We start from the raw sequence: 15054 nt of genomic DNA on the forward strand, positions 1-15054 counted from the left end.
TAGGCAGCCAAAAGCTACCAAATAACTTCTGCAGCAAGATCAATACAAATCGAACTGTTAGTATTGGAGAGCTCGAATCGTGTCACAGCAAAAGCCGTCTCGGCGTCAAACTTTCCCATAGGGGATTTGACATCGTAATGAGCACTGGCAATTCGCCATTTCAATCTGCTCTCCAAAGCTTGAAAGGTGAGCTCCAATGGGTTAAATGTTGCAGAAGGTTTGACTTTGTGTTGATAGCCTATGGCTTCACTATTGTCTTTTTGAAACTCAATCTTGAAGTTTGGTGCTCTCGTCTTCCGGGGATTTGAGTCTGTAGTCGACGGGGTCTTATACCAGTTGCCTACGTCAAGAATTGCTTTGAAGAAAGGATCATCCTGACAAAACAGCCTGGTTGCCATCTGAAGGGCAGGCTGAAGGCAGTTCCAGACCACATCATTCCGCTGCAGAGTCAGTATCTGTAATTAGCCAAATAGCTGTTATTTTGCATCATTTTATAACAACTTACCTCGACTTCCATATCAAGGCATTTTCCGTCAAGGCGAAAAGATACGTTACTGACGTCTGCAACACCAAAAGGAGACTGGTCCCATTTTCCCCGAGAGAATAAGCTATAAAAAGTAAGAATACCGCTTTCATTTCAATATATAGTGAGTCATGTCATTTAACCTGTCTATTGGTCCACTAAGATTGCTCTGAAAGTCACCAATCTCGAAATAGTTTCCACCCAAAAGCTACTCATAGTCAGCATTCATAATATGTCACGAACGAGCTTCTATTCGCTGACCTCATCCATAGTCATGTCTCCGAAGAGGCATCCTTGCCAAAACTCTTCGATTAGAAGTTCGTCAAATGCTTTTATATACTCGCGTTCTTGAGGCCCATCATTCAGCGTGGCGTTGGAAGATTGAGAAGTCAGATAATCGTCAATATGGAGTCCTCTTCTTTGCGCCTGCTCTTCAATTTTGCCGGCAAGGCCTCTTCCGGTCAAGCTACCGCCAGATTCATCTCGCATCGCCATTAATCGCTCTGCCGATCGGGTTGGTGAGGTACATGACCGTCCATCAGAACGACCTGGAAATATGCCAAATCTTACGGAATCTTTGGTGGGATTCTTTGCCTTGTCTGTATCTAGCATCGTTGGTCTTAGGACATCCTTTACAGGATCATGAACAGCAAAATCTGTGGCATTGCGAGCGTCTGCGTCGTCCTTCCAGCCTGGAGCTGTCCATGATGGAACGTACAACAAAGCAGGCACATTATCTCTCAGCGGCAAGTTGTTTTCACCTTTGCTTTGATCACTCTGAGACATTATAATTGTGTGTACTGGCGTTTTTCTTTGGGCGTATGGTAGAAAATGCCGTGAAAAATACTGGCCTATAATTCAGAATATGAAATTCGACAAGACGGTTAACAGAGCGAAGGAAAAATCCATGGCTTTATTGACACCTCGAGACCTGTTGTTAACTAGCGGTGCACCATCATTGGAGACGATAATTCTTTGGACGAGTGGCTGGATGCATTAATGTGCAGCGACGACAAAGACGCAGGTACATGATTGGATAAAGATAAATATTTGAGCGGATGGGCTTCTTGGAGCTCATAAAAGAAACTTGAAGCCGTGCTCAGCGAATCACTTAGGTAGTGAATGCCAGTGTATGGTTACAAAGAAGGACTGCCGCTTCGCTTCATTGTCAAGGCCTCTATAAAGCGATAGCTGGTGAACTATTCCAGGAGTCAACAAAGGAGCACGCCGTTGAATGGATGCCTCCTGTGGGTCAATCTAAGGCACAAAGGCGTTTGTTTCGACCAGCAGACCTTGAAATCTTGATGTTGAAGTGCTTTGAGGAGAGACACAGACAATCAAGATACTGAGAGAGGGCCAAGGAGGACATCAACATCCAGATGAGTCAGCACGGAGGTTCTATGGACAGGAAGCACCTCAGCACCTGCATTCTTTACTCTTGTCTACATGTACCTCCTACGTCGTGATCTGCCTCTAAGATGTCCGTCAACGCTGGTGATTTTATTCTTCAACACTAGAGGTGCCAGCGGAAGCTCTACGGCATATTAGAGTACGGTTCTCAGCGAAAGCCGGACTCCAAGTACAAGTACCTACGGGTCTGATGAACAAGCTCCGTCCAGCCGCATCTGACTGTCGGTGAGTCCGTCCCCCAGCTAATGCGCATTGGAGCAGAGAATGCAGGCTGGACTCTGGGGCCCCGCGATGGTGGTGGATCAAGGCATTGGATCTAGTGAATTGGCGACACGATTGTCTGGCTGCCGAATGCAAGTCTGGGCTACCCAAAAGTGAAGCCTAGATCTCGACATCAACAGCACCTGCTCGAACTCGACGATGGGAGTTAATCCAACAGACCAAGACAACATCGAGCGGCTGCTAGTCTCGGGCGCTGCTCCACGCCGTCCTAGAGCCAGCCACTGAGATGAACTTGATGTGACAACGTGGCGCCAAAGCCGGACAGGAATGGCAGGCCGAGTTTATTGGAACGGTCTTTTTTTTCTGCCGGGCCCACCGTTGCCGAGAGGGTGTAGCAAGCGTATGAAACCCCGAGCATGTGCGGACAGGTAGGAGTAGGGAGCATCCAGGTATGAGGTTATGAGATGAGGCAGGATGCGCTGACGACGCAGCAGCCTGACTGTCTTATTCCTTTGAGGGGGGAACTGAACTGGACACAGGAAATCATGCCAGACAGCCCGGCTAAGCCGGTGAGGTGTGAGAGCTTCTGACACCGCCTCGGTTCTTATGCAGGAGCATCTTGTGAATACCTTAGCAGTGACAACGGGACCAATAGGTACCGGTATAAGCTGGAGTACTGGAGTAGCAGTGCTGCTACTCCATCTGCAGGGGCGGCATCGGCTGGAGCAAGTGTGTGAGACGACCATCAGCCAGGCAATCTATCTTATGTTAATGCGTGGCGGCAGATCACAGGAGTCTGGACGAGGCGTCCCACACCAGCCTTTGCGCCGTACATGACTAGACGATGCATCCAGAGGCTTTGGCGAGCAAGACTGCGAGAGTTGACCAGTACCGTCGAACCTCGACGCCCACTAGGATGAAGCTTCCGCCAAAGCACGATAGACAGAAGCCAACCACCGGCTTGCTGCCACGTTGGGGGTGCAGCAGTAACAGGCTTCCAATCAAAGGGTCCTGTCCGATACTTTGGATGCAGATTCACACAGGCAAAGCATATCTTCAACTCGGCTGCCAAAAGTAGATACCTAACGTTAGGGGGCTTGGGACTTGATATGCAAAATGGCTGTGCAAACCCCGATATCTCAACTCTCCAAAGCCATGGCACTAGTGAATTTTCTGTTGAGGCAAAACATTCGCTGCGCATCGAATTTCTTCTCCTCGGCCGCCACAATGCTCTTTTTTCCCACTGAAAATTCTCAGCACTCAGACGCCTCACCGCCTTTGCTTTTGTGGTGGGCTGGCCCCTTGAGGCTTAGCGCGCCATGATAAAGCTGATAAGCCTCGAGACGCCCAATGGAGGGGCAGCAAAAAAAAATCTTTCTGGGCTGCCCGATTTTAGCCACACACCCCGCGAGGAAAAAAAAAAAAGTTGTGGACTTGCTGGCTCTTGGGCCGCAGCCTTTTAAATCTTGTCTCCCTCCCACCCACTTTCTTCTTCTCCTTCGATCTTACCTCCATCTCCTTTCATTATTTTTTTCATCTACTTTTGGTCGTCACTGATTCCGACCTTGGACTTGTCTTTCAGATAGTCCATTCGCTTCTTTGACGAGTTGTTCTTTGGTTCCTCCCCATCGAGCAGCCCCGCCACCCCGAATCTACAAAAAAAAAAAAGCCTCGATACGAGAGTCGATTCCTCCATCGGCTCTGTTGGCTTCATTGGAAATCGAACGATTCACATCGATTTCGATTCCTTCCTTCGTCCTCCGACTCTTATAATTCACATACCTACTCAACATTACCGCCAAAATGCCTAGCGAAGGTGCCGAGTCCATCAAGATCCTGGACGAGCTTTTCCAGAAGCTCACCGTCTCCAAGGAGGCGGCGGACATTAAGCAGTCTGCTGGAGAGCTCGCTGGTTTCCTTAACGGTCGCATTGACGACCAGGCTGTCCCCGAGAAGTAAGTCGATCTTTGCAATAGTCTGATATCAATTGTCCCTTTTTTGTTAGGCGGGAAAACTTTTTTTTTGCCTCCTATCTCGCCTGGCAACAAATGCCCCGCCACTCACAGCGGGGTTTCCCTGCCTACCCCTCCATCAGTGGCCACCTTGGCTGCTAAATCCCCTGAAAAGTTTTTCCTTCAGCTGTGCGACACCAATTTTTAGCGTTCAAGGGTATTAACAAGCCTTTTTCCTAGGATCGTCGGAGACATCAAGAAGAGCCTCGTCAACAAGAAGGACGCTACTGCCCGTGAGAAGGCTGCTATCGCCATTGAGGCTATTGCTTCTCACTCTGAGGTCGCCGCCAACGTCGAGCCCTACCTCATCGTTCTTCTGCCCACTCTTCTTGCCGCTGTTGGCGACAAGATCACTGCTGTCAAGAATGCCGCTACCGCTGCTGTCCTGGCCATTGCCAGCGCCATCAACGGCAACGCTGTCAAGAGCGCCCTCCCTTACCTGATGGAGTCTATCCGCACTGCCCAGAAGTGGCCTGAAAAGATGGCTGCTCTGGACTTCATCCTTGCCCTTGTCAAGACTGCCCCTGCTCAGCTCTCCTACCGTGTTCCTGACTTGATCCCCGTCGTCTCTGAGGCCATGTGGGACACCAAGAAGGAGGTCAAGGAGCACGCCTACAAGGTCATGGAGACCATCTGCCAGCTCATCGTCAACAAGGATATTGAGCGATTCATTCCCGAGCTCATTAAGTGTATCGCCAAGCCTGAGAACGTCCCCGAGACTGTCCACCTTCTCGGTGCCACCACCTTCGTCACTGAGGTCCAGGAGCCCACCCTCGCCCTCATGGTCCCTCTTCTGGACCGTGGTCTTGCCGAGCGTGAGACCGCCATCAAGCGAAAGTCTGCTGTCATTGTTGACAACATGTGCAAGCTTGTCGACGACCCCAACATCGTCGCTCCTTTCTTGCCCAAGATGATGCCAGGTCTCCAGAAGAACTTCGACAACCTTGCTGATCCCGAGGCTCGTGAGAAGACCAAGCAGGCTCTTGACACCCTGTACCGTGTCGGTAACGTCGTCGACGGCAAGATCCCCGAGGTCCGCAACGACGGTGACGTCTCCGTCGTCCTTGGCAAGCTCAAGGAGATCCTGTCTGCCCGCTATGCTTCCCTTCTTGAGAAGATGGAGCCTGTCGCTGAGTACATCTCCGCCATTGCTGGTCAGCTCATCGACATGAAGGAGGCTGAGTCCCTCGTCTGGGTCGAGAGCCTTAAGCCCTACGTCGCTGTCATCACCGGCATCGACAACGCCGAGAGCACCATTGACACTCTCCGCAAGCGTGCTTCTCCCGGTGCCGCCGAGGAGGAGGAGGGTGAGGCTGATGATGAGGAGGGCGAGGACCTTTGCAACTGCACATTCTCTCTTGCCTACGGTGCCAAGATCCTGCTCAACCAGACCCACCTCCGCCTCAAGCGTGGTCAGCGTTACGGTCTTTGCGGTCCCAACGGTTCCGGCAAGTCTACTCTCATGCGTGCCATCAACAACGAGCAGGTCGAGGGTTTCCCCAAGCAGAGCGAAGTCAAGACTGTCTTCGTTGAGCACGACCTTGACTCTGCTGATACCGAGATGACCACCATCGACTGGACCATGAAGAAGCTTGCCGAGGCCAAGGTTGACGTCTCTCAGGCTGATGTCGAGAAGCGCCTGGACGAGTTCGGCTTCACCGAGCAGATGGTTAAGGGCGAGATTTCCGCCCTGTCTGGTGGTTGGAAGATGAAGCTCGCTCTGTGCCGTGCTGTCTTCGAGGCCCCTGATATTCTGCTGCTCGACGAGCCTACTAACCACTTGGACGTGAAGAACGTCAAGTGGCTCGAGGACTACCTCACCAGCTCCCCCTGCACTTCCATCATCGTCTCTCACGACTCTGGCTTCCTTGATAACGTCTGCCAGCACATCGTTCACTACGAGCGATTCAAGCTCAAGCGTTACCGTGGTAACCTGAAGGAGTTCGTCAAGCGTGTTCCTTCCGCCAAGTCCTACTACGAGCTCGGTGCCTCCGAGATGGAGTTCACCTTCCCCGAGCCCGGTTTCCTTGAGGGTGTCAAGACCAAGGCCAAGGCCATCCTGCGTGCCACCAAGATGTCCTTCCAGTACCCCGGTACCTCCAAGCCCCAGATCCAGGAGATCAGCTTCCAGTGCTCTCTTGGCTCTCGTATTGCCGTTATCGGTCCCAACGGTGCCGGCAAGTCTACCCTGATCAACGTTCTCTGCGGTGAGCTCATCCCCACCGGTGGTGAGATCTACCAGCACGAGAACATCCGTATCGCCTACATCAAGCAGCACGCCTTTGCCCACATTGATAACCACCTTGACAAGACTCCTTCCGAGTACATCCAGTGGCGTTTCCAGACTGGTGAGGATCGTGAGACCATGGACCGAGCCAACAAGATCATCACCGAGGCTGATGAGAAGGCCATGGACAAGGTCTTCAAGATCGAGGGTACCCTGCGTCGTGTCATTGGCATCAACGCCCGTAGAAAGTTCAAGAACTCCTACGAGTACGAGTGTTCATTCGCTCTGGGTGAGAACGTCGGCATGAAGGGCGAGCGATGGGTTCCCATGATGACCGCTGACAACGTCTGGCTGCCCCGTAACGAGCTGCTGGCCTCTCACCAGAAGATGGTCGCTGATGTCGATATGAAGGAGGCTCTTGCCTCTGGTCAGTTCCGACCTCTGGTCCGAAAGGAGATTGAGGCCCACTGCGCCAACTTCGGTCTCGATGCCGAGCTGGTTTCTCACTCCCGCATGCGCGGTCTGTCTGGTGGCCAGCGTGTCAAGACTGTCCTGGCTGCTTGCTCTTGGCAGCGACCCCACTTGATCGTCCTTGACGAGCCTACCAACTATCTGGATCGTGACTCTCTGGGTGCTCTGTCCAAGGCCCTGAAGAAGTTCGAGGGTGGTGTCATCATCATTACTCACTCTGCCGAGTTCACCAAGGACTTGACTGAGGAAGTCTGGGCTGTCATGGACGGCAAGATGACTCCTTCCGGCCACAACTGGGTCCAGGGCCAGGGCTCTGGTCCTCGTCTTAAGCAGGACGATGATGATGAGGAGGACAAGTTCGATGCCATGGGCAACAAGATTGTTAGCACCAAGAAGAAGGCCAAGCTGACCTCTTCCGAGCTGCGAAAGAAGAAGAAGGGTAAGTCCATTGCGAATTCATCTCATGATCCAATAACGAACACATTTACTAACGTATTTGCTTTACAGACCGTATGGCCCGCCGAAAGCGTGGTGAGGAGGTGTTCAGCGACGAGGATGATCTGTAAACGATTCAACATACCCCACATCACGGCATCTCGATGACGCCTAGTCCTTGATGACTTAGAGGATTTTTTTTCCATGTTCCTTTTGTTTTTAATTGATGAAAAATACGGATTGGTAACGGAAAAGTTGCGATGCGTTTTTGCGATGATTGTATGCTCGGGCTGCCGATAGAGAGGGCCTTCTCAATAGATTGATGGCCTGGATGAGTGTGGGACACCACGACCTGGGGATGGAGGACCCCCATGTTGTCACAAGCTCTCGCACCTTGGGCTATAGAGGAGGAAGAGGGTACATAGAAGCCCGAATAGACTTTTAGTAACAAACCTCTTGAATTTATATCATGTGTCTCTTGTTTCTGTGAATGTTAAGGTGCAAGTGTGCATGCTCTGAAGATACAAGCCTTGTGTTGTAACTTCACACGTGGTTGTTACTATGTGTTTTGCGCAAGTTGGTACGGATATCATCAGGAGATGGCTCACTTTGGCTATACACATACAAGCACAACTCATGACAGTTCACATCGTCTTCGTCTTTTCGGAGGTTCTATCACTTAGGTACCAACACGGTATTGAGAAATAGCACTAGGAACAACGTTTACTGCCCTTCTCTATCTAACTGGGGAGATGAAATCAGGAGCTGGAAGCTTGCTGATGAACATCATATCTTTTCCTTCTAAATACTATCATTGTAATCTGAGTATAATCCGACTTGGTAATGATAACGCAGCCAAGAGTTAGTTGCAGAATGTAACCCAGCTCGACTTCTCACAAGCCTCTCCCATTAAACAACTTCCTCCACATCCCCATCTCTTCATCCCATTATTCAAAATCATCTTCAACCTCCAGGGTATCTCATTCACCTCATCCCATTCTCTCACCTCCCATCCTCAAACCAACAAGATCCGATTCTACTCGCCCATTCTCCCAACAATTACCCAATCAGCGTGAATGGTTTAGTGGTAAAATTCTCCGTTGCCATCCGCAACGTCGGGGAGCCCTGGGTTCGATTCCCAGTTCACGCATCCCGAGATCCTCATTCTCGGTCCTTTCTTTCCAAAGCGTAATTGGTTTAGTGGTAAAATTCTCCGTTGCCATCCGAGCAGCGTCGGGGAGCCCTGGGTTCGATTCCCAGATTACGCATTGAGATTTCTTTTTTTGCTTCTGGTGTTTGAGGTTTTGTGTATTGACGATGGTCATGGAGTTGTAATGAACTTTGGTGGGGCGGCTTGGTCCTGGTGATGGTGACATCTCTTGTATGTTGCAAGTGTTGGTCAAAGTATGAAATAATATGTTCTATTTTTGTCATCATATGTCCTGGGTATATATCATGTCTATGTAGCTCATCCATCTTACACGTCTAGCCCCCGTATATCCCATGTGAAATCTCTAATTTCACAAAACGTGATGGGTATATATAAAAAAAATAACATAGAAACGAAAAGGGGACGTAATAAAGACATGTGCTCATAATACAGCCTCGGCCGTAAAGAAGAACGCAGGAGGTACTCTAAACCTTCCTCCTTACGCCACAACGAAAGCCGCGTTCTTGTTGCGCTTGATTCCAACCAACTGCAGCATCTCGGTCCAGAATCCAGTCGGGGGCTCGACAAAGTGTGATTCGTAGGCGTCAATAGTTGGTTTTTGCCAGACAAGATCCAGCTCACTGGGACGGACTACTCGAGTGCGCTTCACCACCTTCCAGAAGATGAAGAGGATAGGTGCCAGAAGCTGCATGGTGTAGTTGCGGAAGAAAGCTGAGACGTCCCAAGGCATGAAGGCCTCGTATCCGTATCCTCCAACCACCAGAAGCTGAATAACGAGGGCGATAATGGCGCAGTAGGGCTGCCCCCAGCCAACATAGGGGAGTGACTTCCGGTCAACACCTTGGGCCTTGCAGGCTCTGTAGAACCAGAGATATGTAAGCGACATGACGAGGTAGTCGATAATTCCGCCAGCAGTAATCAGGCTGACCAACCAGTCGAGCACGACAGCAGAGCCGTTGCCAACTTGAAGGAAGGATAGGAATGGGAAGCACATGACGACCAAAAAGGCATTGATGGGCACACCCTTGCTCGTGCACTTGCGAAGGAATCGGGGCGCACGGCCCTCGAGAGCCAAACCGTACAGTGATCGGGTCGCACAGTAGGTATATGTGTTGCCAGCAGAGAAAATGGATGTCATCATGAGGGCATTGACGATATGAGGCAGCACGGAGACACCCATGTTTTGCATGGCAATGACGTATGGCGAAGCCGCTGCAGTGCCGCTGCCCTTTCCGCCACTGACCAGGTCGGCCAGCGTCTTGTCATTGTACGGAAGAATGATGCCGACTGCCAAGGCGCTGCCGATGAAGAAAACGCCAAAGCGAATGTAAATGGTCTTAAAGGCGGTCTTGATGTATGTTCGAGGGCGCTGAGCTTCGGCCGCTACCATGGAAATATACTCGGGTCCGACGACGGCGAAAGCTGCACTCCAAAGGCCGGTCAGAAAACCTTCGAAGCGGCCAAGGGCGCCCTGCGAATGATACTCGGCGAAGGCTCCGGGATTATTCCAGTACCGAAAACCAAAGGCATCGTGGTTCGGGTTTCCGCCGACCATAGTCACGAAGGTGAAGGAGAAGAGGATGAAGATGAGAATAACCTTTCCACCGGATAGGTAAAATTCCGCTTCACCGTAGGCTTTCACAGCGAGGACGTTTAGCAGACTACATATTCGCCGGGTTAGCAAATGTCCTTGGATAGCAAGAGAGAGAAGGCGGCGGAATCTAGATCTAGAAAGTGTGGGAATCCCTTTGCGACCTTCGCCCCTCCAGGTAGGGGATGGAAATCTTACGCATAGCAAACGATAACGGCGGCACAAATACCAGCAGTCGGGCCCGGATTGGTGATATTCTCGTCCCAAAAGGAGATGACAAGGTTGAGTGCCGTGATTTCAAAGGGAATTAGCAGAGCTTCGTACAGGAAGAAGTTCCAGCCGGCCATGAATCCCAAAGCATCATCGACCCAGTGACCTGCAAGACGAATAAAACCTCCGGACACGGGCATATAGACAGTCATCTCTGCGAGAGAGTTGTTTACCAATCCGAGAACCATGGAATACAGAGCATAAGCCAAGAAAAGGCTGCCCGGCCCGGCTGTGGAAAGTCCACTTCCGATGCTGACGAAGAGAGCAGTACCAATCGAGCCACCGATGGCTATTAGTTGGATTTGACGATTGTTAAGTCGTCGCTGAAGGCCATCCGCATTCTCGATGAACTCTTGGGACGCCACATCTGGGGACCCTGGAGCCTCGAACTTGGGGTGCTTTTCATCATCCGTAGTGGCCATTTTGGAGGTTAGTCAGTAACGCAACGATAGTGTTGTCTCTTGTTTCGCCGTCATGAGAAAGTGTGACGATAGCCAAGTGCTTAATTGACGAGCATTAACAGAAAATAATGCTGATCCTTTAGGTGGATGATTGCTGTGGGGAAAACCAACAGGAAAACATCCAAGGACGAAAAAGGATGAGAGGGAGAGGAATGAAGTTCCACATGGGAGGAGTGACGGGCGAAGGAGGAGTATTTGTAGCAATTGTTGATAGGCGGCGAATCAAACGGGCCAGGGACGGCCGAGAGTACCTACGAGTATATGGCTGGCAATGACCGAAAGAATGAACGAACAAATACTAAACCCTGATTAACCAGGGACCGGCAGAAGAGCGAACACAACACCGAGCACTTAGAACCGCGATTAGATTGGACAGCATCACTGTGACGCCGAATCTTATGTGGGGGGAGGGCCGAACTGGAAACGCTTCCAATATGCTCTCAGGCCATTTTTTTGCGCTTGATGCTGCGCAGTCGACTGTATTGGTCTTGGCACACTGCCCCAAAGCTGCTCTTGTCCTACAGCAGGCGAGTCGCTCTCTATTCTGCGCGCGTACCCTGCCATTGTCGTTCATGGTGGAGAAGCCAAGGAGGACGCCAGAGGAGTGCTAGCGCATTAGGCCCTGCTTAGAACGAACGGGATGAGCAGCCATCCACACAGAGGAGGGCCGGGGACCCAGATGGATGAACAGGGGGGAGGGCACAGTGTCAGATTTCCCAGGCCTCCCTGTACATGCTCTCAGACTTTCTGTACTCGCCAAAGGTGCTGGGGTGGAAGTCCGCAGCCAACAGACGGTGTCGTCGCCAAAAGGAGGTACAGAACATCTGGGACTGTAGATAATGATTAGTATTGAATAAAGGAGTAGACACACGGGCAGTGGTACTGTACAACCGCGGGAACATATGAAAAGCTTCAGTATTGAGATCTTCAAAAGTTTGGACCATAAACGGACCAGCAATGCTTGACGCATCCGGGATCTTGCCGCCACGTGAAGCAAGGGAACATGTCTCCTAGATAAACACTTGATTGTTTGGCGAGACTTCAGTTGTTGCATGTATGGTCATGCTGATTAGCCTCGAGTAATAGAACTTTGTATGACGTTGGTTTTCCATTTATTCTCCGACTAGATATCCTTGATCTCGGACAGATGCAAGGTAGCTGAAGCCGATGTGTCAAGATTGTTGTGATTATCCAGGACCTGAGTTCCGAAATAGAGCTACTCAACAACCGGAAACAAGGTTAGGGATAAGTTTGTAAGTCAAATAGATCTTGATGATGCATATTCAGTCAAGATCGGATCTAGAATGTCGAGATCGGCTCTTCAACCATCTCAATTGTTCCGAGAGCACCACGTTTTGTATGGGTCATCGAGTGTTGCATTAAGCCTGAAATACAATTCGGCTCCGGGCCCTGTGCAGTTCTCGTAGCATAACGCTATCAGAAATGTGCATTTCGCTGTCTCTTACACTCTCGCCCTTAAGAGAGAGGCCATCTTCGTCGTTTCGTTTCATCACCTCCACAGCGTTTGCCTCGATTACCCGGCTCAGCGAATGAGCACTGTGCAAATCGGCTTTTTTACTACATGTCGCCGGAAGACCCCTTCGCCACTCCGCGGAAAGTTTTAGGCTTAGGCCAAAGCCTCTTTCTTCTGGTAACTTTCCCATCACGGCTGGACAAAGCGCATGCTGCTCAAAGGACATGCGAGTGACGCTCCTCAGCTCCTCAGTCATCCCTTGAAAGCGGCATGATCCAGCTGCTTTCGTCGAAGGAATCAATCCCCTGCGCACAACACTGACGTCACCCCGCCTAAGCCTTGTCCCACTACTAACTCGCCTTGGACTAGAGGGTATCGCCGATCCGTGGCTCAGTGGACGATGTTCCTGGTCGCACAGTTTCGGGACAGTGTTGATGGTCAGACGGAAGAGCCATTCTGAGTAGAATTGGCATGGCGAGTGCGACGACCCGGGCACTATGTGCGTGTTCTCTGTTATAACTGTTTGGATGAATTCTGGTTACTGCAGACACCACATGTATAATAACCCGAGATCGCAGCGCCCCTTGGTAGCGAGCAAGGCAAGATACCAGGAAGGCTAGCCGAAAGCCGCAGCCGGATATTGGTGGTTGCCTCCGGATCCTTGTCTCAAGTGCTGGCGGGCGAGGAGAAGACAAGCAAGACAAGGCTGCCGGCTGAATACATTCCAACAAAAGGCCATTCTGGTAGAGGAGCTGCATGCGGTAGGCTGGAGGACGCGAGTCAGGACAGCAGCAAAGCCATACATCATCAGAGCCGTAATCGTCATATTTGCCTTGGCTGAAGGCGACGGCGAACCTCGACAGCCAAGGCTAGCAAAAGCGAATCAAATGGGCAAATGGTGGTTTGTTGAGGCGAGAAGCAAGGAATAAAACGTCGCCAGTTGATTTGTGGACTCGCTTTTTTTCTCCACAGTTTGGAGTGGGGGTCTATACGGAGTGCTTAGACTGGACTAGCAGTTCTCCGTACTCTTTGTGTGGGCTCCTGTTAACATGGCACAGACCAAACGACTTAGTGTCTGCCTGTACCTAACTCCGAACATGGGGTCTCTACCTCGCGGAAACCGCTCGTTCTCGCTAGTTTCTGACGGTGGTCAGGTTTCTCCCTCGTACTTGTACGCCGACCTGGATAGGCGGTGGAGTCTCTGCCCTCGCACTGTGACAGTGTACAGGACTCTTGGGTGCAGCGCCCGTGCTGCAAAAAGTCCCTCCACCTTTTGTGTGAATGAAGGACTCCGTACTCCGTACTGCCTTTTAGTCTCTTGTTCTACTGTAGGTGCTTTGCTCTGGGGGCACATCAAGACGTATTAGACGGCGCCGACAGTCGTTTCAGGCCCTCAGCAGCGCCAGGGTTTTTGGTGGCAAGTCGCCAATGAGCGCCCAGAGCCGTAAGAAACGGACGCTAACAGTAAATTATGGCGCAAGCCTTTCTTCTCTCGGGCTTTTTTGCTTCGATGGTGGCTATGGGCTACATCTCAGTACTCGCCTTGCTCGCATAGGCCTCGTATCGCTGCTGCTGCTGTCGCGTGACCTCTGTTTACCCAGGCCAAAAGGTGATTGCATCCCGTAATAATGGGTGTTTGTATACGAGTATGTTTTCTGCTCATGTTCACTCGATACTGTTGTCGAGACTGCTGTGTTTGAATTTCCATACATGTACTTTTACCAAAAAACTCGACCTTCGCCGCCGCCACCCGGAGCATTCTCACTGCTCATAGCATACAAGTTGGAAGGACATCATCACTAAAGCCCGCACGTCAGGAAAACTCTGCCAAGTCCACTCACACTCAGCTTGGTGAGCCTGTGGGGCCGTTTCAAGACGGTGCGTGTCGAGTAAAGCCAACAGACGTGAGATGGGGCAAAAGAGTGAGAGAAAAAATTGTAAGGAAAAATCATCAGAACATTCTTCATTGTCGAAGCATGTGAAGATGGATTCTCTCATTTGGATGAAGCTATCTCCGCGCATAGAGATGAAGCTCAACAAATTTAGTAGCAACGTTGCGATAAGGCTATATATGTTAAGCGAGACAAAGGCCTAGAACTGAGTAGATGCAGCACCCCGGATTTGCATTGCCAATTTGGGGAAATCACATGTCAAAGAGATGACATTTCTGAAGCTGATGAAATTTGTTGAATGAGGTGAGCACGGAGCATCATCAATCTGCGTTAGCGGTGAGGATGTCGTAGCCTAGCTCTTTGGTATTTGAAGCTTGAAGCTCTTGTTCATGTGCACCAAGCATTCGTTTCAAATCCAACGACTAAGGCAAGACTTTGCGCATCTCACCGCTGCCGACCCAGAGCTGCCTCTCCTATACTCATTCAGTAGCCGTAGTAGATATGATAGGCAGAGGAATGATTCAATTCATATCGGATGAAACTGTAGAGGCCGAATGCAAGAGAACATTGAATGCTTCCAGACTTTCTTCATGGCTGGCTGTCAGTTCTGATAGGTGGGGTAAAGGGTTCTTGGACGCTAAAATTTTCTTGGTGAAAACCACCATCCCACCTCACTGATGTTATCGATAACGAAAACCACAAAAAAAGGAAGCCTGCAAAACAACCGCAAGATACCGTATCAAGGCATCCCAGGGCAGCTCGTGTCTGTCTCAGGATCATACAAGTAAACATTCTTTGATACCCGCCTCCATCTATTCCTGGTTCGTGGCGGCTCTGTGATCGCCAGGGCTGCCGTTCAACACCACCGACTCCAAATATCAGCATCAACCCCACC

At 50.7% G+C, this 15054-nt stretch overlaps 3 protein-coding genes across 3 annotated transcripts; 1 reads left to right on the forward strand and 2 right to left on the reverse strand.

The window, feature by feature from the left end:
- Window positions 1-14: 14 nt before the first annotated feature.
- T069G_07447 (uncharacterized protein) lies at window positions 15-1309 on the reverse strand (the record flags this gene model as incomplete). The annotated part of the gene is made up of 4 exons (XM_056174657.1): window positions 15-440; window positions 506-608; window positions 667-731; window positions 785-1309. The coding sequence occupies 4 exons, from the start codon at window positions 1307-1309 to the stop codon at window positions 15-17; spliced, it is 1119 nt and encodes a 372-aa protein (XP_056028236.1).
- Window positions 1310-3958: 2649 nt separating this feature from the next.
- Window positions 3959-7431, forward strand: T069G_07448 (ABC transporter domain-containing protein; the record flags this gene model as incomplete). Its single annotated transcript, XM_056174658.1, has 3 exons — window positions 3959-4110; window positions 4348-7304; window positions 7373-7431. The coding sequence occupies 3 exons, from the start codon at window positions 3959-3961 to the stop codon at window positions 7429-7431; spliced, it is 3168 nt and encodes a 1055-aa protein (XP_056028237.1).
- Window positions 7432-8949: 1518 nt separating this feature from the next.
- On the reverse strand, window positions 8950-10754 carry T069G_07449 (amino acid permease domain-containing protein; the record flags this gene model as incomplete). The annotated part of the gene is made up of 3 exons (XM_056174659.1): window positions 8950-9942; window positions 10024-10132; window positions 10261-10754. The coding sequence occupies 3 exons, from the start codon at window positions 10752-10754 to the stop codon at window positions 8950-8952; spliced, it is 1596 nt and encodes a 531-aa protein (XP_056028238.1).
- Between the last annotated feature and the right edge of the window lie 4300 nt (window positions 10755-15054).

The sequence above is a fragment of the Trichoderma breve genome, chromosome 4, assembly GCF_028502605.1.
Source record: "Trichoderma breve strain T069 chromosome 4, whole genome shotgun sequence".
Taxonomy (NCBI): Eukaryota; Fungi; Ascomycota; class Sordariomycetes; order Hypocreales; family Hypocreaceae; genus Trichoderma; species Trichoderma breve.